Source organism: Triturus cristatus, chromosome 5_1, assembly GCF_964204655.1.
Source record: "Triturus cristatus chromosome 5_1, aTriCri1.1, whole genome shotgun sequence".
Lineage (NCBI taxonomy): Eukaryota > Metazoa > Chordata > Amphibia > Caudata > Salamandridae > Triturus > Triturus cristatus.
This window is the reverse complement of record NC_140587.1, coordinates 809,794,793-809,819,257: the sequence shown is the minus strand read 5'-3', so window position 1 is coordinate 809,819,257 and position 24,465 is coordinate 809,794,793. Positions and strand designations below refer to the sequence as shown.

General features: G+C 47.6%; 1 protein-coding gene across 1 annotated transcript in view; it reads left to right on the top strand.

Moving 5' to 3' along the window:
- The window catches only part of LOC146831504 (adhesion G protein-coupled receptor E1-like), a 227,140-nt gene that overhangs the window by 146,219 nt on the left and 56,456 nt on the right, over positions 1-24,465 (top strand). The window contains exon 9 of the mRNA XM_085603927.1: positions 24,230-24,415. Coding sequence (XP_085460053.1) covers positions 24,230-24,415 — 186 coding nt within the window. The remainder of the gene's footprint in view (positions 1-24,229; positions 24,416-24,465) is intronic.

Here is a 24,465-nt window from a genome sequence, read left to right as displayed (position 1 = left end):
CTTTTTATTGAAACTTATGTTTATTGGCTGTAGAACTCTGTGCACTTTACCCTGTGCTCTCCCTATTAAACATGGTAAAATTGGTATCCACCTGGTTGCCATATTTAATTTACTTAAAAGTCCCTGCGTGTACCCAGGGTGTGAAAATTAGATGCAACCTATTGGTTGCAGCACGCATTGTGCAATCCACTACAGTAGGACTGCAACAGAAAGTCTGCTGCAGCTTGGATATGCAGTTTTAAACTGCCCTTTATACCTCACAAAATACATCTTTTTCCCAGGCCTAAAACTTCATTTTTAATATTTATAAGACATCGCTTTGGTATGCCTAAAAAAGCCAATAGGGTAGAGTACATGGTATTTAAAAAGTAAAACATGATATTTAATCCCATATTTATCAAGGTTTTGCATCGCCTGTATGCTACACAAGGGGTCACAATGGTGATGCAAAGCCTAAGTGAGATTTGTCAAGCCACCCAAGACCAACTTGCTTGGTCCTGCATGGCCTAATAAAACTAGAGTAATGGAGTGCAGGCCAAATCGCTGCCTTGAGTTACTCTGCCACCAGGAGGCGTGCCATGGGTTCCAACTCATCCACCTATGGATTATAGTCTTTCCCAGAATAAACATTAGTGGGAGACTTGGTAATGCGTCAAAATGCTATGCCTCCCCAGTTGAGGAGCAACTAGGAAAATTATCTTTATTTACCCTTGTGTTTTCCTCTTTCTATGTAAAGAGAAAAATGCCTCTCAGGGTTGTTTTTGTACAGGAAGTTGTTCCTTCCAGCATAAAAACAAACCTGCCTACAACGCAGGCACCCTCGCAACATGAAGGAAGGGTGCCTACATCGGCGCTGGGTTGCCAAATGTGCACCATTGCAAGGAAAGGACAGGAATGCGCCATATAAAGCACCATGCTACCCTTTCCTTTTCACACAACACCGCAAGGTGGCTTGCTGGGTTGCACTGCATGAAAGATTTGATAAACCTGCCCCTTAATGTTTTCCTTGTCCTGGCAGTGAAAAACCTCCAACGTCAATTTTCAATGTGACATGGCTGGTTCTCCTGTAGCTTACCACTGGTATGCACTATTTACCTTGATAAGTGTTAAGTTCAGTTTAGGAATAGCCAGAAAAATAGTTTAACCCCTTCGCCGCGCGGCAAATTCTGCTGCGGTGCGAGGGGGGGTGGGGCTGGGCGTGGCGCTCAGGTACCCAGGACGGCTCCCGGCCATCATAAATCACGGTGGGCGTGTGCTCATGACGGCCGGGAACCGTCCGAACTCCGCCCACTAATTAATTCGCCCGCACAGGCGGGGAATTAGCAGCGCATGGGCGGAGCGGCAACGGTCAGACGGCTCCCAGCTGTCATGAGCACACGACTACCGTGACTCATGACGGCCAGGAGCCGTCCTGAGCACCCATGGGGTTAAGGACTCATTTTCATTGTAATGGTCTAGTCAGATTTTATAATAGTATTTTGGAAATTGCACTTTTAGAAAGTTGTAATTTTCCTGTCTAAAACCAACAGGCTTTCCTGCTAATGTCCAATGAGCACCTGATTACTGATGGTCGGTGCTGAGATGTGTATTGGTCCCATCAGTGGCAAAAGACTCTGGGCGTGAGGAGGGGAACTCCTCCTTTAATAAGATAACCTGGGGGCTGTGCCCAGCCCTTTCCTGAGCTTCAAAGAATGCCTATCTTGTCATTGGCAGATGGAGCTCACACCTACACTTGCATGATGTTTTCTCTCTAGTGAGGCTGGTGCCAAACCCAGTGGGAGAGGAGGAACTGACAAGAACTGGTGTAAGGTGGTGACAAAGACTTGCCATCCACCCACAAGCTGGCACTGAGCATAAAAGTGGGCCTCCCAAAACACTACTCATAACACTCCTGGACCTGCGAAGACCAGAAGGACTGCTGTCTGAAACCTGAAAAATTAGAGGACCAGTTTGCCTTGAAACCAGGACCCCAGAAGTAAATCTATGGGTCAGTTGGCTGACCTCCTGTTTAAACTACAGGGACACAGCAAGCTTCCAGAAGCCCCTCTCCCTGCAGCTGCCTAGCTGACCAGAACCATCTGGACCTGCCCTGGACACTGCTGCTGGCCTCTGTTGTAATAGGTCCTAAACCCCCAAGGGTGCCCCCAGGTCCTGGACCCTTGGCTGGTATTAGAGTGCACTCCTCCTGTTACCCAAAAACTGCAATAAGTGGGATTAAGAACATGTTTGCCAACGTTTTACCTGAATAATCCACGGATGCTAGGATCACTGTAGTAGCCGCAGGCATTGACAATGAATCGCCAGTTGGCCTCAACTTCCTGGTTTGCCCCGCTAAAGGAGATCTGACTTCCAGGAAAGGTTTCTAAGTCTCAATGTAGAAGTCTTCCTCAAAAACGATGCATAGTAGTATACAATCGACATTAAATTTGCCTGCTCAGAGCTTTCTTCCCTTCATCGACTGTTGCACCGGGACCCGGCTCTTCAGAAGCTCGCTGTTGTCGAGCCACGCTTTGGATTCAGCTTACAGCTTGCCCTGGCGGTGATACATCAACCATCACTTTATTTCCATAAAAGTTTTTAAGTCTGAAGCTTCAACGGGATGAACCATGTCCCTCCTTTCGTCCCGTGTACCATCACGGTCAGCCATAACTTAACTCTTGACTCTGACCTGGACTAGCGCAACTATATAACCGTGGTTGGTGCTTTGTGCTTTTTGGTGTTATATTTCAAATTCAAAGTTTAAAAATTCATATCTCTGGTCCTACCTATTGGACTTTTGTTATTTTGGTGTCATTTCATTTATTTAACTGTACGCTATTTGTGCTGTGTTTTCACTTTAATACTGCAGAAAATACTTTACCCATTGCCTGTCAGTTAAGCCTGACTGCTTTGTGTGAAGCTACCAGAGGGTTAAGCACATGTGCATTTAGTGACTTTTGTAGTTCACTCTGACAAAAATTGAGATTATTTTTTGAGATGGGTTCTCACCCCCTTTACTAATACTCCAGTTTCTTACAATAATGATTTCAGCATGTGGTATTATCACACTGGTAGTCATGTGAAGGTTGTATTGACGAATTGCCAGAATGCAGCACACATAGATAGAGGAAGCTACGAGGAGAAATAAAGATGTATCTCCTCATTACACCTCTCCTGGGAAGGCGTATCTTTTTGGCGCATGCCCAGGTTTACCAGTTCTGGTAAATCTGGGAATGCGTCAAAAACCATGGACGTTGCGTTGGAAACAGCCACGCAACGCCCATGGAATGCCTCTCTAGTGCAGAGTAAGGTACAAGTGCGACACATCTGAGGTCATAAATATGGCTCTTAGTGTTCTTCTCCTGCAAAGTTATATCGGGCACAGAACAACTCAGAAAAAGGAAACTGGCTGAGACAAATTCTTTATGCTTTTCCAGGTTCTCTGGGTTTGATAAAGTGAATATTAGCTTGCAATTTAAGGAAAATTATTTTGCTATCTGGTTAAAACTGTGAAACGCTCTGCAGAAGTAAAATCAGAAACATAGCAAAATTTTGCTAGTAGAAAAAGGTTTGCACATCATATCTGCAGCACTCCATTCTTCAGGCAGGCATATGGCGTGCTTTTACCCTCTATAGCATCATGGGATTGAACAGCATATGGAGTGGGCAGTCCCAAAATGTTGAGTTTAAGAGTACATTCTTTTGTTTATAAATTTGCCTTCTATGCTTACTTTTTTGTTCTTGGTAAACAGTATTAAGTATTAAGTAAGATGCCCGATTGTAGATGCTTCAAAGTTTTTTTGGGGGGGAATTTAGGATTTCTCTCTGCAATCCCCAGAGCAGTGGGTGTATTCTCATTACAGGAATAGCAGACTCAAACTTCCATGTGTATTCCAGGGAAATTCATGACACACATGCGCACTTATGTCATTATCATCATCAGAAGCTTTAATGGATTCGAAAAAAACAAATCATAATAATGTTACAAAATTACATAAAGTTCAATAAAAACTTCCAAAATCTTGTTGTAATCACTAAAATAAAAACACTTACAATACAAATCACAGTATTGGCCAAATGGTCACAACTATAATCTTACACTAATTTAATACCTTCCCCGTCTCGCTTATGAAATCTCTAAATCGAAACACATTGGCAAGAAACTGGAAAACCCTAAGACAAGTATACGCATCATTCAGATCATATAAATATTTGAAAGCGTCCTGTTGATATATAACTCTTTCTTTTCAAAATCAGGGCTTAAAATAATACTTTCTAGAAGATTAATAAAACCCACAACAAAGTGCAAGATGTCACAAGGGATCCTAACTTTACTACTCCTAAATGCCTTTTGTGAATACCGAAAGTCGTAAAGTTAAGATTTTGTCTCAGTTTAGGAGTAGTAAAGTTAGGAATCCTAACTTTACTACTCCCAAATGCCTTTTGTGAATACCAAAAATCGTAAAGTTAGTATTTGTCTCAGATTACTTTTGTGAATCGGGCCCAGGGTGCGTAAATTGTGTAATGTGGCTCACCCAGGGATGAACCCCGATTCATACGGTCTAACTAGAAATGTCATTAAGAGACTAAGACAATTGGCCAGGATCTTGACCAATATCTTAGCACCACAATTGATAAGGAACAGGGGCTGGTATGAGTCACAAGTGTCTGCTAGTTTATCAGGTTTAAGTAGGATGATTATCATGGCTTCCCTCATGGAGAGTAGAAGTAGGCCATCCTGTATCACCTCACAATAAACAGCCTTCAGCAGTGGTGTGAGGATATCAATATAGGTTCTATAAACATCTTCAGCAGGGCGTCCTGGACAGAGGCTTATTGCCGATTGTAACTGCATTATAGCCCACTATATATCATCCTTCTCTATATTCTCTGCCAGGAATTCTCTCTGCTCGTCTCTAAATCACCTCACTGCTACCGCCCCCAAGTAGGCATCCGCATCATCCTCTTGAGTCCTTGTAGAGGTGTATAGGTTGCCATAGAATATAGCAAACACTCACAATATTTCCGGTGTATCCCACACTAATGATACGCCTTTATCTCAAATCTTACATACAGTTTTTGTAAAACAGGGTTTTCGCGTCATGGATGCCAAGTCATGACCTGGCCGCTCTCCCTCTCCGTACGCCTACATCCTAGTGTATTTTCTGCAATACAGGCATTCACAATATGCGGTTTCTTGAAATTCCATCTGGGTGGTACTAACCTTCCTGGCCACCTCTGGATCTGTTGGAGTTCTCTAAGGATTTGATGCCCCCCTCTTATCTCTTAAGATTATCTCTAAGGGCACGTAAAATTTGTCCACTCTTAGCCAGACATAGCTCCCTCACTGTGATTTTAAAGGCCTCCCAAATGGTACCCAACTTTGGGACTGAATCCTTGTTCCTGTCGAAGAAGCCCCTAATTTCTTGTCCCATTTCCTCCCAAAAATTGACATCTAGTAAGAGCATGGGAGACAGTTGCCATGTTTCTTACGGGTAGAGTTCATCGGGAGCTCAGTTCGAGGAGGAATGGAGACTTGACTGAGTAAGTGCACGCTACATATGCAACCCTCTGCATCCATGCACCCAGACCTCAGGATAGGAGCCAGTAGTCTAACCTAGACCAACTTGCGTGCACTCCAGAGTAGAAAGCCCCCTCAACCACCGGCGAATGGAGAGTTCGCCAGGCATCCAGCATCCCATGCTCCTCCATAATGGTGAGAACATATCGGGCTGCTGAATTATGAGAAGTGGAGGAGGAATGCAATCTATCCATCTCTACATTCAGCACCACATTAAAATCCCCTCCCTAAAGAATATGAGTGGAGCCAATGTCCACAATTTGGCCCCAAAGTCTATTGAAGATGGTGGGGTCATCAGTGTTTGGTCCATAGCAGTTAACAATGGGGCCCACATGCACCATATCAAGGTATAGCGCCCTTGGGGGTCATTTCTAGGGCCCTGCGGAATATACGGTGTGCCCTTGTGCACTATTGTCATGCTACCCCATGCGTATGATGAATACGTAGCAAACTGCCTGCAGAAGGCCCACTGCATGGTGAAGGTGGTGTGTGCAGTGTCAACAAAGTGATTCTCCTTCAGTACGGCGATATGAATGTTATGCCTATCTAGATAAGTGAGAATGTGCCTTTTGATTGGGTCTCCCAAGCCCTCAACATTCCATGTTAGGCAACTGATGCAGACTGGTGTGGCGTGGACTGCATGGGACCTTTGCCAATCATCCCTGAGTGAGTAGCGAAGTGCTAAAATGGCAGTCCAGTTATTGAAATATAGTTTTGGTAGTTTCAACAATTCTGGCAGGGACAATGTAGATAGGTGCACAAAAGAAACAGTACATTACCCTTCCCACCCTCCTCTCACACTGGCATCCCAATCCTGCCAGGGATAAATCTCCCACGCAATCCACAACAATGTAAGACAACACCTCAATATCGCCAGTGTTAGCAGAAATTGAGTAAAGCCTTTTTTTCATGATAATATATTGTCAGTGGTAAGACAAAGAAGGGAGGAAAGAAAAAAGAAAGATTAAGAGAACAGTGAGCAATGCAGTACAAAGTGGCAGTAAGAGAGGAAGTAATCTCGCTGCTAGAAGGTAGCGTAAGAACGATATAGAGCCAAGCAGTGACGGAGGGGAGTAACCCCTGAAAGACAAACGGCAAATTGCATAAAAGAAAGTGACATACAACCAAGTAACCTAATCAATGGTATCCTACAGGGGGTCACCCACAGACCTTGCCTAGACGAGGGTGCCCAGGGAGGCGCTTCAGGTGCCCCAGAGATCCCCAAGGCATCATATCATGGTCTGCAAAACAATAAATGCAATTAGGCACAATCAAATTGCTCAATGCAAAAGTAACAACGAAGCATGGACATAAGATAGTGACAGCGTGATATGATCTGATCACCATGCCACCCAACAGGGCCAGGTCGGACATTTCAAGACAGAAGCCTGCCAAGTATACTTAGCCAGTCCTTATGAGGCAGTTCTAGCCTTTCTCTGACAGAGGGGCTGAGGGTCTTGACAAAGGCCAGTGGGGGAGGTACGAGCAGCATTCTGTTGCATAAAGTCACCTGGCTGCAGTGGAGTAGTAAACATCTGATCTTTACCCAGATGTGAGATGCGAAGGCGTGCAGGGTATAGCATCGTGTAGGAGATGTTGACTTGCCTTAACGTCTGCTTGACGGGTATAAGTAGGGGGATGTGCTCTCTGTTCCTTTGAATCTACGCTGCTGAGGGTCAGATCTAGTCACCTTCTGGACCAGCGTGATGAGCTTCACTTGTGCCCTGCTTGTTTGTACCAAAGGGGAGAGCCATCGTGGAGTCAAACGTGACCGGGACTCCAAGTCCTACAAGCCCTTGCTGGGTTACCACATGGCAGTGATGGGCATCCCTATTAAAGCGTGAAGGAGTCCCGCTGCACGGGCCGCACCCGGGCGGGCCCATTCCGTGCCCGTCAACGTTAACCAGAGGCTGGCCTGGGCCACCCCTCTTACCTCCACCATCGGGAAGAAATCATGGATAAGTGTAAATTACTTTGTAATTCGGACACTGAAAGATCAAAGCTCCCTTGCATATGTGCATCAATTATCTCCTACCTCACAACAACCGTGGGAGCCCTCTCAGAAGAAATTCGGAGTGCGGAGGAGAAATTAGGCCTGGCGACTGCCAGAACAGTATCTCACACAGTATCTAACAAAGATGAGCAGCTGGTGAAGGGAGATGAGGCTGGGACAGCTAACCTAGTTGATGGTCAGGGAGACTGCTGCAAAATATACTATCCCTAAGAACACTAACATCAGATGGAATCAATCATATAGTGGATTCACCATCCCCAGAATGAGTAGCACCCACAGAAAAAAAGGAAGAAAAGGGGACCAAAGGCTTGTACCTCCATGAAAGGGTTATCATCAACAGCGAAGAATGTCTCTATCCTCCATCTGGGTGTGGAAATGACTTCGGAAAAAGAAAACTTGCTGCACCCATCCATGATAACTGTTGTGGCCAGCCTTATTCAGTCACTATTAGAACCATTGTTCGTGACTCTATATGAGAATTTAGTAAAGTCTTTGACTTCACAAAAGAGAGTTTGGTGGGGAACATGTGTCAAGTAGAGTCTTTAGTGGTTGATCTGAATCCATGGCTTTCTGAAAATGGCCCTCATATTGCGGCAGATCTATCAAATGCTTCCCAAAGCAAACAGAAAGATTGTGCTGTTAGAGGGGGCAACGCCAATGTATTTACTGAGGCCATGCCGCACCCAAGTCCGATAAGGCTAAGTCTAGAATTGGGCCTGTACCAAGGATGTCTGAAAATAGCTTAACCCACTCTGTAGCTTATCTTCCATCTCCTACAGGGAATTTACCTTATTCGCCGCACAGGAAAGCATCACGATAAACAGATACTAGCCGTCCAGTTTAGTGACTACCTAGAGAGGGCAGCATGTGTAGATTACAGATACCCACTGAGCCTACACCCCTGGTAGCTGTACTGGTAGGGGGACCCCGGTTAAAAGCAGAAACAGCAGAATCTACTTCAGAGCTTATACGAAAAACAAGATATTGGTGTAAATATTTGTCAGGACACAGGGCACAGGCTCCCCCTCATATTATCATGGCTATATGGATGGGATTGTAGGTTTGAGAACTAAATTGGTAAAGTGGGATTGTATTGTAATTAATTTTGATCAGCCTGACATTGCAGGGAGGTTATTTTATGCATGTTTAAACCTGGGCCCTGGAGGTATAAGAGCACTGCCACTTTTTTTTTCTGTCCCCCAAGAGAAACAGCGAAGGCTGGACCCTCTATACACCCTCGAAGACCAGTTTCAACTCAATTGAGGGTGCCATCTGAATACAGCATAGAAACATCAAATAGATTTTTACCATTGATTCAGTTGGATAACAAGGACTGCCTTATATAGATTCCAACATCTCTTTCGCAGACCAAGGATAAACCAGAAACTGATAGACCCCAGTTTGTAAATGAGGTGGTAGTCAATCCAGTTGGGCACCTAAATGTCCTTTGTAGGAACATTGCTGAGTTAAATTACAAAAGAGAAGACGTAGGATGGGTTGATAGTTTAAGCGAACACCATGTGGTGGGTTTACAAGGAACTTGGGAAATTGAAAACACACTTTTTATGGATGGTTCTATGACCTACTTTGAACCCACATGACCTTCACAGGCAGGTAGAGAAAAAGGGGGTTTACTTACCCTTATCTCCCTCAATAATCTATGTACCCACTGTAAGCTTGATTCGGGCTCCACCAACCTCTTGGTGGTCAAATAACCCCCATAAACGCACCAATATGACTCATTGTTTACTTTTATAACTCTTTTGAGAGAACGTTTATGAATGAACACTTGCTAAGTTTAAAATCTAGGGATAAGCAAAATACTTTGTATTCAGTTTTAATTTTGTGGGATTTTCATGTGCACCAATGCCAGAGTGATTGCCATGTATTTAACGATCTTGGCCCTGGAAACTGTTCAAATCTGCATTTTGAGCATACACAGCAAGGAGGGTTACTGGAGGATATTATGGCTGAGATTGACCTACAGTACCCGAGGGAAGAGAAGGTAGGGGATAGTATTCCTTCTTTTAATGGAAGAGGATCAAACATCACAATTTATTATATTTTTATTACTGCATGTTTGTCCCCCCAGGTTGTATCCTACACAGTTAAGTGGTCCCAATTCAGTGACCATAAACCTATATGTTTAAGGCTGAAATGGGGGTTTGAGGAGAATGCAATCCTTATTAATAGTGGTGATATTACGCAACAGGATCAAGCTAATAGTCTTACATGGAATAAGGTAGTTCCTGAGTTTTTCATCATTGTTTTATTAAAAACTTCCAGGGATGATATCGGACTTTCTTTAGTTGGAACTACCTGAGGGGATATATTGTTAAAGGCTTATGCCAGGATATGCCATCAGGTGGTCAAATCCCTCACGCAACCCGTAAGTAAAACCAGGGAAGGTAGGGAAAGATGGTTAGACCACAAATGTACAGAGGCCCATCTGAAATTAATAAATGCCCTGAAGGGAGTACCTCAAGATAAAGCCTAAATAGTTATATGTAGAAAATTGTTTTAGCAAGCCCCGGAAACCCGCAAAGCAGAAATCAAAAGAGAATCTTTGAATGAGTTATTGTCCACGGATTTCATTAAAAACAGTGCTAGTTTCTGGGAGAGTGTTACTAGACCGGTCTTTTCGGGAGCTAGAAACAGCCAGATTGATTGTACTATACCAGCGGATCAGTCGGTTACACACTTTCAAAACATAAATGGTAATCCTGCTGCAATTTCTTCTCCCCCGATACCGGATGGTGGCAAATATGTTCTGGTTTTCAACGAAGAGGAAGTAAGTGAAGCTGTTTCATTAATGTCAAATAACAAAGCATGCGGACCAGACGGTGTGCTGGCTGATCTCTATAAGTTAAATCTGACATTATGGTCTTTAATTTTGACCCATGTATTTATGCTGCTTCTTCGATTGGTTTGCCTAGGTCTTGGTCACAGTCTATTATCATCCCAGTTTTTAAGAAAGGGCAGAGAGATCTTCCATGATGTTATAAGCATATCTCTCTGATCGATTCAGCAGTAAAAGTCATGGGCAGAGTGATACTTAAAAAATTGACTGACTGGCTAGAAGAGCAAATGGTAATGTCTAATGTACAATATGGGTTTAGGACAGGGGAACGATAGACCAGTGCCTCAATTTACATCTGATAGTGGGGAAGTTTATTGAAGTTAAGAGGGGGTCAATGCATTTGACTTTCATTGGATCCATCCTCTGCTATCGACCATGTGAATAGATCCAAATAATGGACATTACTGTTTAATACAGGAGTGGACCAGAATATTGTTAATTTCTTGTCTGACTTGTTTAGGGATCTTTCTGCTGTGGTGATATACGATCAAAGGGGTAATCTCTTGAAATATATAAAGAATATAAGGAGAGTCAGAGAGGGATGAATTTTAGCTCCCTTATTGTTTATGTTATATATTAATATTTTGACTCATCTCTGTGCTCAGCTTGTAAAGAAATGCCTAGTGCAGGGGATTGGTTAATTCCTGCGCTCCTTTATGCGGACAACACAGTGCGTATGGCGAGGACAGTGACGGGGCTGCTTTTGTCAATTTCATGCCCTCACTGGACTTAAGTACTAATTTTTCCAAATGACATACAATGATATTGCGACCAAGAGTTAGAAAACAAAAAAACTCAATTCGATGAAGGAAATGAAATAGCAAGAGTGACTACTTTTTCTTACTAAGGGGTATTGTTTGATGAAAGCGGCACATGGGCCTCACAAAGAAAGGCAAAAAGAAATGCCATGGCAAGAGCTACTGTAGCTGTACTTGATTTTGCAAAAGGTATAGAGGTCAAACTAACTCAAGCTATGGTAAATATATATAGAGCCAAGTGTATTTCTATTTCTTGCTATAGGTCTAACATTTGATGGTATAAGGAGGCAGGAGAGCTCCAAATACTGGAGAACAAGTTTTTTAGAAATCTGCTTTCAGTTCTGCAATCTGTACCCTCCTATGTTATCCACCAGGAAGTGGGGGTTGGTTTTGTTTCAGACCTGGTAGCCATGGCTCCACTCCTGCGCTGGATTATGATATGGATCAACCCAGAAGTGGAGCTGAATCGTAAAATTGTTCAGGACTGACTCTCTTTAGGCAGAGCAAGCAATATCCCCTGGATACACTATATAAAGAGTTTAGCTGATAAATTAGGGCATCCTGCCTAATTAGAGAGGACTTGTCCTGGGTTAAAAAATGATCCCTGCCTATGGTGCACGCAGAGAGAAGCCAGAGAGCTCCTGAAACCTATGGTAAAAGCCTATATATTACTAAAAATGACCCAGCTGATGGAACCCTACTTAATTGAAATGACAATCCCCTATCATTGTTTCCTTTTAACAAGGTTCAGATCAAACCTTTTACAATCCATGCTCGCGGAACCTCAGTGGTGGTGTAAGATGAAAGACGTAGGCCCCTGTTCATGTGATAATTTTTCGACTCAAGATTCACTGCACTTTATGATGTTCTGTGATTATGAACATTGAATTTGTAAACATTTTATACTGCGGTTATAAATGATAAAGGTTTCTTGCAAGTAAGACCTGCGTTAACATATCTCCAGATGTTAAAAAATCCTTGGGAATGTTTTAACCTTGCTAGTTTTTTAGTTGCGGCTGTTAGAAAAAGGAAAAAACTGCTTCTTTGATTATGTGTATATATGGTTACTATGTGGTATTGTCTGGAAGTGATTTTACTTTAGGTACCCTGTTATTTGTATATTTGAGATTTGAGGAAATATATTTTTATATTTAAAATGCATTTATTAGATTTTACTGCTTGTTTTTTTATGGCTTTGGTTAACCGAATAAAGTATTTTGATTGACTAGGTGTGAACTTTCTGCGAGCTTCCTATACCGGGACAGTGAAGTCTGGGTAAATGGCCACTGCATTTCCCTCGAACTGCAGAGTGCATTTTTCCCATGCTAATCGAAAGGCTGTGTCTCTGTCATTGTAGTTTAGTATCATGGCAATTATCTGTTGAGACAGAGTACCCGGCAGCGGGTGGGTCATCCGCACTTGGTGGGCTCGCTCCACAATCAGCATCCTCGAGAATGATTCCTCGCCGAATAGGGTAGTGAGCACTTGCGCTCCACAAAGTCCTCCATCCTGCCCGTATTTGTGGACTCAAGAATCCCAATTTTTTGTAGATTATTCCCACGGGATCTCACCTCCAAGTCTTCATTTTGGCAGAGATTATTTTGTGCACTTTCTCCATGCTTAGCAGCTGGGCACCATGGGTTGATACAGTGTCCTCAATCGCGGAAATTCTGTGTTCTGTGGCCATCCTGTCTTTTCACTTTGAGGGTGATAACAACCATTCTGGTGCACATGTTATTCATTTTGTTTTCAATGTACGCAAGGCTTTGCTGCATAACAATGTGCAGTGACTACATATCTGCCACCTCAATCACTCCTTCTAGGGGAGGGGGTCTTCTGATTCTATTTGGTCAATGCTGCCACCCAGTGCATGGGGCAGATTTATAGGCATTATACTGCAGCTTGGTTTGGCGTCATTTTTCCCATGCTTATATCTGGCCGCACGTCCTAGCCTAAATATCCGGTTGTGTAGTGCTGCAGTCGCTGGCACTTGATTGACGTTACAGCCATGCTGATATCTTCAGCAACTCCCGGATCCCCCTCACCCCTCCACAAAACTGGGGGACTAGCCAAGATGTCCCCCAGACACTCAGTCCCGCAATGCCTTAGCAAGACAGCCAGAGGGGCACGAGCAGACGCAGGCAGAGTAAGAAGCCGGTATGTTTGTCGCACTGTACTGTGTATTGCAGTGTAGACCCAGCCAGAACAGGGACACAACAGCTTTTCGCAGGCCGGTGAAATGGCACCCCAATACCAGCACCCAGCACCTCACAGCTGAGCAGGGCCAAGTGCCTTTAGAATCCACACCCACTTTGCAAATGTATATCAGGCAGAAAGGCAAGGGGGGTGCTCAGCAGCAATCAGGCCCCAATTCTCCGACCTCGGGCAGCAGCCCTCACCAAGGATTCCAGTAACTCAGGCGTTGATGTATTGTGTCTCACTTGCGTTAGTCCAAAGTAGCGCTATGTGAGCTAAATCCCTGTCAGAGCCGGCTTAGGCCCCAGTGTCCCATTAAGTCCTATTTGTGTATGCACAGTGTCCAGAAATGTAGGGACTTCACACCACGCCCAACCAAGTGCATCGCATGGGGTCAGCTGCTGCTAGGGGCCGTGTGCCTTACTTGTGTATTCGGGTGCTGATGTTTCCTCTATCAGCCTGCCCAGGGGTAGGGCGTCCCGCTCCTCAGCCAGGTTGTAGCTTCCCGCCAGCAGCCCCCGTCAAGAATACAATGTCCCTGCAAAGGTGGGGGGGCTGCCACAACTTGGTCAGGGTCCATCACAGAGTGGGAGGAGGGGGAGGGCCTATCTCTGCGCTAATGCAGATCACTCTGGGACGACAAAAACTCCGTCCCCACCTGCAGATGTAGACAAGCTCCAGAGTCACAGTCAGAGAGGCCTGCCGACCAGGTGCAGCCAACCGCTTGCACCGATCCACCCCTCAAGGGAGCAAAGGCACCATGCGGTCCTCCACCAGGGCAAGGGGGATCAGAAGGGGTTCGAATTCAGTTCTCATGCAGTGCCTTGCACCGCCACTCCCAGTCCATCTCTCAGGCCACTGTAGCCTCATGGCGCCAGAGCAGGCGGACAGGGCCTTGTTCTCTGCAAGGTGGGTAAGGAGTCAGTTTGTGCCCAAAATTGCCAAAATGTGTTCTCTCGCAGCTTCTAGTCCCCCTACAGCAGTTTTTTTGCAGTGCAATCTGGCTATTTGAGGCAGGATAATAAGAGATAATGGGGCCTAGCGCGCAACCAAGATGGCCGCGTAGGTGCGAGGCTCCCGAGGACCTCCGCGACCTCCTGAATTAATCCTGGCGATATCCTGTCCTTGTTGAGGGGACTGTGTCGGGGAACCCGAGCTGAGGCGCCACCCGTTTTTTGGGCTCGAATTGGACCCCGGACACCGGTGGGAGCACCGATCGAAGGTTGCGGCCTTCTCCTCGCCGGCCCCCCGGATTGGAGTAGTGGGGCGATCCGGGGACAAAGTGAACAACAGCGGCGGGCAAGGCTGGGCGACTCGCGTACCCCGCACTTTCACTTTCGCTTTTGCGCCCTCCTTGCCCTCAAGCGAGGTAGGGTTGCGGAGCGGGGTGCGGTGGTGTGGTCTTGTCTAAGTGCCCGGCTGACCCGCCGGCTGTGGGTTGACCTGCGGTTCGGTGGTCGCCCCCGCCCCCCCCCCGGCGCCCGTGAATCGGTATAGCGGCCCGTTCGAGGAGATTGGCACGACGGTGGGAGAGCAAGCATGTCCACCAAACAAGATGGCGACCGGGCGAAGGTGAAGACGACCCGCCGTGGCACGGCGCACCAAGCTAACAGTATGGACCGCTACACTCTCCAGAAGGGTTCTCCGGAGACATCGCGCACATCCCCGGCGGGCCCGACGGAGGCATCTGCTCAGCCTGTGGATCTGACCCTCCGGGACGTCATGGGCGCCATCGCAGAGATGAAGGCCTCGGTGGACCAGCGTTTCGACACCCTAGCGCAAAAAATAGACTCGGTCCTGGTGGATGTGAGCCTTGTGAGGGCAGACTTGTCCAAAACGAACGACCGGGTTGATTCCCTGGCCCACACCGCAACGAGCCTCACGACGGATGTGGTGGCCCTCCAAGAGGAGGTGCGCCGGCTTGGCCAGGCGAGCGCCCTGATGGACCGGCGACTGGAGGATTCCGAGGGTCGGGCCCGGAGGAATAATGTCCGTATTGTGGGGGTGCCGGAGGGACGAGAGGCGGAGGCGGCGGATCTTTTTGTGGAAGAATTGATCCTTACCCATCTCCAGCCCCGGGGGCTGAGTAAGCTTTTTGCGGTGGAGCGTGCTCACCGGGTCCCTGGGGGCAGACCTAAGGCCGGTGCCCCGCCGCGGCCTCTCATTGCCCGGATTTTTAACTTTCGGGACAGAGATGCTATCCTCCAGACCTCCAGGCAACAGGGACCGGTCAAGCTTGACAACATGGATGTGCATTTCTACCCAGACTTTACTCCGGCGGTTCAGAAGCAGAGACAGAGCTTTCTTGGTGTTAAACGTCGCCTACGGGACCTGAACCTTAAGTACTCAATGCTTTTTCCAGCTAAGCTGAGGGTGGAGGTGGATGGTCGCACGCACTTCTTTGACCGGCCCGAGGCGGCTGGGGACTGGTTGGACACTCTGCCTGGAGATCGGGGCCGGGGGGGCGGGGGGGGCGCGGCTGGCGAGGAGGGCCCGCCGGATCAGAATTGAGGGGTGACTGAATAGGCCTTGCTCTGGACGATGTTCCTTCCCCATTTACTGATTGCATATGTTCCCCTCCTATGGAGGTCGTGCGGGGTCTGTTGGGGGCTTCCCTCCTCCTCTGGGGGACTAGTTAGTTTTTAGCTATGGGGCGACAGGCACACTGCACTTTGGGGGGGCTGTCTGGGCTCATGCAGGGGTGCAGGGAGGGGGGAGTTCTGTTGGGATGGGGGGGTGGGGGGTGTGTGTTGTTTGTTTGCACCGCAAGGCAAACCCGCTACTATATTGTTGTTTTTAAGATGCTCTGTGGGGGACGACCGATTGTTTCGACGTATGATGGGGGGTAGGGATTTGACTGTGTTGTCATGGAATGTTAACGGCCTGGGGGATAGGATTAAGCGTGGTGTGGTCCTGCAGTACTTGAAACGTATTTCACCAGATGTTGTCTTCCTGCAGGAGACACACCTTATAGGTAACTCCTTTCAGGCAATGAATCGGCGGGGTTATCGTTTGGCGGCCCATTCTGGCTTCACTTCGGGCTCGCGGGGGGTGGGTATTATGATCAAGAACTCGCTCCCGTTGGAGATCGATGAGGTGCGCCATGATGAGAGGGGACGCTACACTGTCCTGGTGGGAAGAATGGAGGGTAGAGTGTTTATTTTGATATCAGTGTACGTCCCGCCTGGGTTACAAGCCACCACATTTGCGGACCTGGGGCACCTCCTCCTGGACCTTCCGAGTGGCCTGCTGGTGGTTGGAGGGGACTTTAATGCGGTAGCTTCTGGGTCTATGGATCGCCATCCCCCCAGGGACCTCCCCCGGGCACAGGCGTGGCTGCCCGGCCTTTTAGACACGTTGGGCCTGGTGGATTGCTGGCGACTAAAGCATCCCGCACAGCGGCAATACACCTTCCACTCGGGTGCCCATGGTAGCCTCTCGCGGCTTGATTACATCCTTGTCCCGGCGGCCCATGCAGGGAGGGTGGGGGAGGTGCGCCATCTGGCACGGGGTATCTCAGACCACTCCCCATTGCTGTTACATTTCGATGTCTTCCCGAGGGGGGATGGCAGGGTGGCTCCAATCAATGCATGGTATTTGCGCGACCCCACCATTCGTGCCGATTTGATCAAATCCTTACAGCGTTATTTCGACGAGAATGTGGGGTCGGTCCCTTCGGCCATCTCCCTGTGGGAGGCTTTTAAGGTAGTTCTTAGAGGGGAGGCCCTCTCCTTTATCTCCCATGCCTGGCGGCGCGAGCGGGAGGAGGTGACCCGGGTAGAGGCCGAGATTGCAGAACTGGAGGGTGACCTGGGGAGTGGGGTAACAGATGCCAAGCTGCATGTTCTACACCTAAAGCAGGCGGCTTATCGGGCCCTCGTCGCGGAGGCGGCCAGGGGCCTCAGTCGAGAGCAGCAGGGGCGATTGTATGATGTGGGTGATAAGGCTGGCAAATTGATTGCGTGGTTGGACAAGAGGGAGAGAGCGAGTCGCGTGGTTCCTTTGATTGAGAGTGCGGATGGTGCGTATGTCACCGAGCCGGAAGCCATTGTCTCCTGCTTTGCGGATTATTTCCGCGAAGTCTACTCCCCGGTTTCCCCCTGCTCGGAGGAAGATTCCCATGCCCTGCTTCGGGACATCGCACTGCCCTCCCTTACGGTGGAGGACAGGGATTCGCTGGACGCTCCTCCCACCTCGGACGAAATTGCCTTGGCCATTCGCTCGGTTGCATCCGGCAAGGCCATGGGCCCCAATGGTATCCCCATCGAACTATACAAGCTACGCCCGGATGTGTTGGCGCCCCACCTGCGTGCGATGTTCCTGGCGGCACACTCGCAGGGTTCCCTCCCGCCGGACCAGCGTCTGGCTACAATCGTGGTGATCCACAAGGAGGGGAAGCCCCGTGAACGGGTCGCATCCTATAGGCCGATCTCGCTCTTGAACGCGGAGCCCAAAATCCTCGCCAAGGTGTTGGCCAACCGGTTGGTTGGCGTGGTGGGCGACTTGGTCCACCAAGACCAATCTGGCTTTATACCACACCGCAACACGGCGCTCAATCTACGGCGCTTGCACGGTGTGCTCGCGCGTGTCCCATTTGTGCGGGAGCCGGCCATCTTGGCGTCCTTGGACGCCACCATGGCGTTTGACACGCTTGAGTGGCCATACATCTGGGCGATGCTGGAGAAATTTGGATTTGGACCGGGCTTTATTAGCTGGGTCAAATTGTTGTACTCGGGCCCCTTGGCGCAGGTGGTGGTGAATGGGCGAGTCTCGGCCCCATTCGCGCTGGGGCGGGGCACGCGACAGGGTTGCCCCTTGTCACCTCTCCTGTTTGCACTGGCCCTGGAGCCCCTGGCGGAGTGGCTGCGGTGGCACCCTTCCATCCGTGGTCTCCGCTGGACCCCCGAGCATGAGGACCGTGTGTCCCTCTATGCTGATGATATCCTCCTCTATCTCGCCTCCCCGCGTAAATCACTGATCGTCCTGGTTGATGTTTTGCGCTCATTCGGTCGCAACTCAGGCCTTGTCATCAACTGGGCGAAATCCTGTGTATATGTGCTTTCCGGGGAGGCTCCGGTCCTACCACGGGACTGTCCGATCCAGATTGCCTCCCAGGGGTTTCGGTACCTGGGGATATATATCACTCTTGACCCGGAGGCCCGTTATGAGCGGAATTTGCTGCCCCCCCTCCAGCGCTTGAAGGAGGACGTGGTGCGCTGGCGGCGTCTGCCGCTTTCGCCGCTCGGCCGAGCGGCCTTGTTCAAAATGATGTCCTTGCCGCGCTTCCTCTACGCCCTCCAGAATACTATGGACTTGGTTCCGGCACGCTACTTCCGTGAGGTGGAGGGCCTCCAGCGGCGCCTGTTCTGGGACGGGAGGCCGCGCATTGCTCTGGCTAAATTGACGCTCCCGTGGTACGATGGGGGGGTCGCCCTCCCGGACATTAAACGGTATTACTGGGCCACCCAACTGGCTGCAATTAATCATGGCCTTTACGGGCCCGCCTTGAACCCGGCGTTTGAGATGGACAAGATGCTCCTGCCCGGTGGCGACTACAATCGAGCGCTTTTACTCTGCCGCGCCCGACCCCCGTCTGACGGGACCGACGCGTGTCATGGTGCGTGTCTGGCACGCGGCTAATGCAGCTATGGGGTGGAAGGACCGTTTGACCCGGGCGTCACCGCTATATGCGTCAGAGAGGTTGGGCTCCCTGTGGACATCGAAGGGCTTTGAGAAGTGGGACACGATCGGAATCAGCACTGTGGGAGATCTCTGGACGAGGGGGGGATTCAAGACTTTTGCGACGCTGCAGACGGAGTTTCAGCTGCAGGGCAGTGAGTACTTTCGGTACCTACAAGTCCGCCATGCGCTGGGCTCCGTCTTCCCGGATGTCGCGTCCATTCCGGAGTCTTCCCCCCTGGAGGACAGAGTGCTGGATGGCCATGTCCCAGACAGCACGATCTCCCTCATCTATAAAAAACTGATCAACGACAGATCGTGCCTGCTGACTAGTCTCGGCGAGGCCTGGGTTGCCGACGGGCTAGAGCTGGACGACGAGGATTGGATTTCCGCGGTGGCCTCTCCAAAAGAAGTGGCCATCCCGGCTCGCCTTCGTTTCGTCCAGCTTAAGATCCTTCACCGGGTTTACGTGACGGGGCCAAGGCTTCTACGTATGGGCTTTGCTGGTGACGGAATGTGTAAGCGTGGCTGTGGCGCGTTGGCAACTTTCATGCATATACTGTGGGAGTGCCCAAAGGTGGAGCGATTCTGGCGTGGTGTGCATGAGGTCCTGCGTGTGGTTACGCGTGTCGCGCTGTTGCCTGAAGCGAGGAGATGCTTGCTGAATGTGTGGGAACCAAATGACTATTCGGTCCCGCAGACGCGGTGGGTGACTCTGGGATACATGATAGCTAAGCGTGACATTGCTCAATTGTGGGGATCCCAGAGGCCCCCTGCGGTGTTGGCCTGGAAAGAACATATGGATTGGTGTATGCTTCGTGAAAAGGTGGTGTATGTGGCGAGGGGTAAGCCTGGGGCGTGGGTGAAAATCTGGGGCCCCTGGAACGCCTACCGCGGGGGTATTTGTGAGCCGCCACAGCTACCGGCTGCCTCGCCTGCTCCGTCTCCCTAGATGGCCCCCCTCCCTCGGCCTTGGGCACGCGGTCCCCCAGTCCCTGATCTATTCCCATTCCCCTCTTCAGAGTTCTGCTGCTGGTTGGGATCCCCCACTTATGGAGCACGTGCTGTCACTTTGGATCGCGGGTTGCCTTGCGGGTGTGGTTTTTTTGTGTTGTTTTGTTTTGATAAAAGGGAACCGTACTGTGGGCATGGAGCTATGCGGCCTGCAACATTGATTTCTCCTGTTTTGCTAATCTGCACTGCCAAGAGACTCTTACTGTATGTATGCAATATGCTTTTGTCACTCTAGCGGCCGGCCGAGTGGTTGTAGGCCCATACCTGTAACTTTTTCAAACTGCAATAAACGGTTTCAAAAAAAAATAAAAAATAAGAGATAATGGCCCCCAGACTGAAGAAGCCTCCCATCCATGCGGCCATCCTGCTCACCGGCTCTCTGGCGCCCCCTGCTCTATATTCCTTACACTGTCAGACCTATATCAAAATATGTATGGGTGAGCTAAAAAATATTTTACTGGTGTCTCCCTACGACAAGATTAAAAGCAGGAGGGTTAAGCAAATGACCCTGCTTCTTCTATTTGTCAAAATATTTGATGTTTGGATATTTCCCTTACAGGGTCAAGTTTTTTTAAGGGCTACATACAGCCTAGATTTACAAACCTGGCACACAATGCAGTGCAGCATCCAAAGTTGCTGCACCGCGTGCACAGCAGGAAAAAAGCAGGAAAGTGCCATATCTACTAAGATATGGCGCTTTTCCGCTCTCTCTTTAGCGCTGGCACACAAATAGACTACCGAGCGCAACACATATACCATAGCGACATAATGCAAAGACGTCTGATTGTGTTTGGCATAGGTCTTGTACTGGAAGGCTATCCTTCCAGTACAAAATACTACACCTAGACAAACATAAAAACCTTTCCCACGTTGGATGTGTGGTGCACTGTGCAGCACACAAGCAAATAAGGAAATGTAGGAGAAATAAAAGCATTCTCATTTTTAACAGTTGCTTTCAAGTGAAGTTTTTTTTGGTGCAAAACCCTGTCGACCTGTCTAGGATTGTTAGTAGATAGGGTTTTGCGTCAAAAACGATGTGTGATTGCACGGGAACACCAATGTACGCCTAATGCAGAGTAACGCAAAGCAGTGTCATGCACGGCTTTGTGTTGTTTTGGATTACATTCATGCAACTTTCCAGCACCAAACAAGTTTTGCGCTGGAAAGTAAATCCAAAAACAACATTTGACACAAACTTAGTGCAAATGTTTGCAAATCTACCCCAGCGTATATATATCAAATCCACTATTGTGAAACAGTCCCTGATTTAATGAGCATTCTAGGCAAGTATATTCAATAGAACCTTTGTTTTTTCATACGATGAGGCAACAGCAGGAGAAACAGTCCTTCTTCAAAGAACAGGTACAGGTTGCGTAGAAACACTGCAACTTTTCCACCTTCATAGTAAAGAAACAGCTAGCACAGCAGCAGCGAAAACTGTTGGTATTACAGAATAGGTACAGCATGGCAGTAGCAGATCAAGCTTCCCTCTGTCAAAGAATGTAGCAGGTGAAATCTTCCATTCCCTTTTAGAACAGATCAAGAAGGACAGATTTGTGCAAGCTTTCATCACTCACAGAACAGGTAAGCTTAAGGCAAAAGTGATATGTAGATAACAGAGAGATCTTTGGACTGGGTGCTTAACTGACTGAGAGGAATGAAGAGTAGGATAAACTAGTGAATATGCAAGATCTGACACCATTCTCACCTAGGTGATATTCAACATTAGTAGTCATTAACTAGTAGGTCATTGTTGGAGCGACCCAGCCACAGCCTAAATAACTATGCTGTTGATAACCACAATGGTTACGACCTCTTTAAAAACATTTTGAATGACGCACACCAGATGCTGTGCTATCCCCGCCCTGGTACAGATCCTGTTGAAAATGTTGAGGGATCCAATGCCATTGAGAAACCTTTTCCTGTACACCCCATTGAATCAGGGATGATCAGTCGTACACCTATATTTAGAACTGAGTTTACCTTGTTGAATAGGGGCCTAAATTTACTTCTTTTTCAAATGACTTTAATGAACATATAAACCAGTGGTCACCTGTCATTACCCTTAGCTCGAGGGATTGCGAGGCTAATCCCACCTTCTCCTTTTAGAAGCGATCCCACTCCCTGTATCAGTATTCAGAGAGGAACGTAGGGGTAAAGGGGAAAGGGAGAAGAGAGAGAGACAGCATGACCTTTGTTTCCAGCAGGATGGACCTGGACTGGACTTGCAGAGGCACAGGGTGGCCCAGCATTGCAGAGGCATACTGTGACTCACTGTCAAGATGAAAAAACAAGGACCAGTATGTATTTAAGTAACTGTTCAGAACTCTAGATTAGGAACATTTGTAGTCATAAGCTTGAGCGGCTTATCCGCTGAGCTGTGTCATTGTAACTAGCACCAGGCGAAGCAGTAAACTTGCCTGAAGATGAAAGTCACTCCTTTGTACTTGTAGATAGAGTCCCAATCACCAAAGCCAAACAGGGGAGATTCTTAGCAAGTTTAACAGCATATTCCAGATAGTCATGCCCAATCACAAGGGAAGACAAGGGGTGCGTGAAAAACTGTAACGGAGTCTAAAACAAGTGCACTGTCCAAGACAAAGAAAAAGGTAAATCCAGGGAGCAGGTTGGGGGGAAACTGAGGGAACTGATAAAGGGATAAAACAACTAAGGTGGGGTATGGAGATAGGTGTGCGAACAAAAGCATCAAGCGAAAAGGTCAAAACAGCTGATATTACCAGACGCACTCTTTAGTATCAAGTCAAGGGATAGCTTGTATTGGAACTGACCTTGGAAGCTGCTGTCCTCCATGTTTATAGCATCCACTGCCCTATTCATAATGTCCTCCGTGTGCTTTGCTTCCTGACGCCCTTATGCTGTACCTTCTTTTGAAGACCCACTTAAGCTCTGTTGGTTTCTGTGTAGTTTACACTGCACTTTCTCTGCTGAACTTTACATCTGTAAATACTTTTTCTGTTGGACAACTTTCAATATATATGGGTACACTGAATTTTGTTGTGCTTAGAAGATCTTGGCATTAGGCCATTGACCAAATAATTCTACATCACCACAAATTCAATGATAGAGCATCCTCCCCAAAAAGATAACCTATGATATTGTTGGACCAAGCATGCTCCAATTACAACAATCTCATAAAGAAGGTAATGTAAGGGAGTGCAAGGATACCACAGCTGTTCTCTCTTTAATTGCAGATGACATCATTAAATGAGAAGAACAGAATGTTCCAATCTGTGTTTTGTCATGAATGGTTGAGTAGGCTGTGCAACGTGTAAAAATGCATGTGTGTTTATGTCACAAGACCCATATTGTGCAGGATACTGATCTGCATGCTTTGGAAATTTTGGTAATGAGACAAGATTATTTTTTTCAAAGTCTGTTCAGTATAATAATGTGTGATGATAAAGTTGTGCCCATTCATGAGTGAACTGTGTTGCTGTACACAACCCCAAGTAATGTGAGCCCTAAACATAAACATATTTGTATGAATACTTTTTGGCCCACCCTTGGAAGCCTGGGTAAGCGGCAAGCTTTTCCTCTGATAAATGCTTGTGGTTCTGTGCAACAATTAGGTAAAATAACCATACATTTAAGAATAAAGAGCCTTATGAATCCAAACCAGGTTAGTTAATAGAGAGTCAGGTCATGAGCGAAATGCCACAAACATGAAGAATAACTAATGTAAGGATCACATGTTATAATTAAACCACAAGGCTGTCCACAAAAATAGTAAGAAATGAATATCCCAATCTTACTCTCTGGAATGCAGTAGATTGGGACCAGGAACGTATTAGCTGCCAACTTGCAAGAGACTACCACAGGTGTAAATATGGGGGTTCATCGGAGTCACAAATTCTACTTTCAGCTGTACAGCCTTTTTCTGAAAGTTGACGATCTTCAGTGGGCAACCCTGAAAGCTATAACCTAGAAGGACTCTACAAGGTCAGTAATGTTTGTTGAGTGATCCCACTATAGCCTTGAAATTCCCATTAATAATCTCATAGAGGGAAATACTGGTAAGACACTGGCACTTGTATGTAACAATTTCCATATCAATCCCAGAATGCCACCTATCTTTTCATAATCAATTGCATTATTACATTTTGATTTGCATGTTTCGCTTTTAATAGGAAAAGAGTAGCAGTCATGTTGTGATCTGCGTTTTCTGGAATTTTGCTGAGGGAGCAGGGAGCTGGTCCCGCCAAGGCTGTACACTAAGTAACACTAACCGGACTCACACAGCATGCAGCTGCACCCACCTATCAAGCTTTGCCATAATCATGGCTATTCAGGAGACAGAGGACGCCCAAGGCCAGGTAAATAGATCAATAACTTATTCAGGAGGGATTCAGAGGGAGGTTCTTGA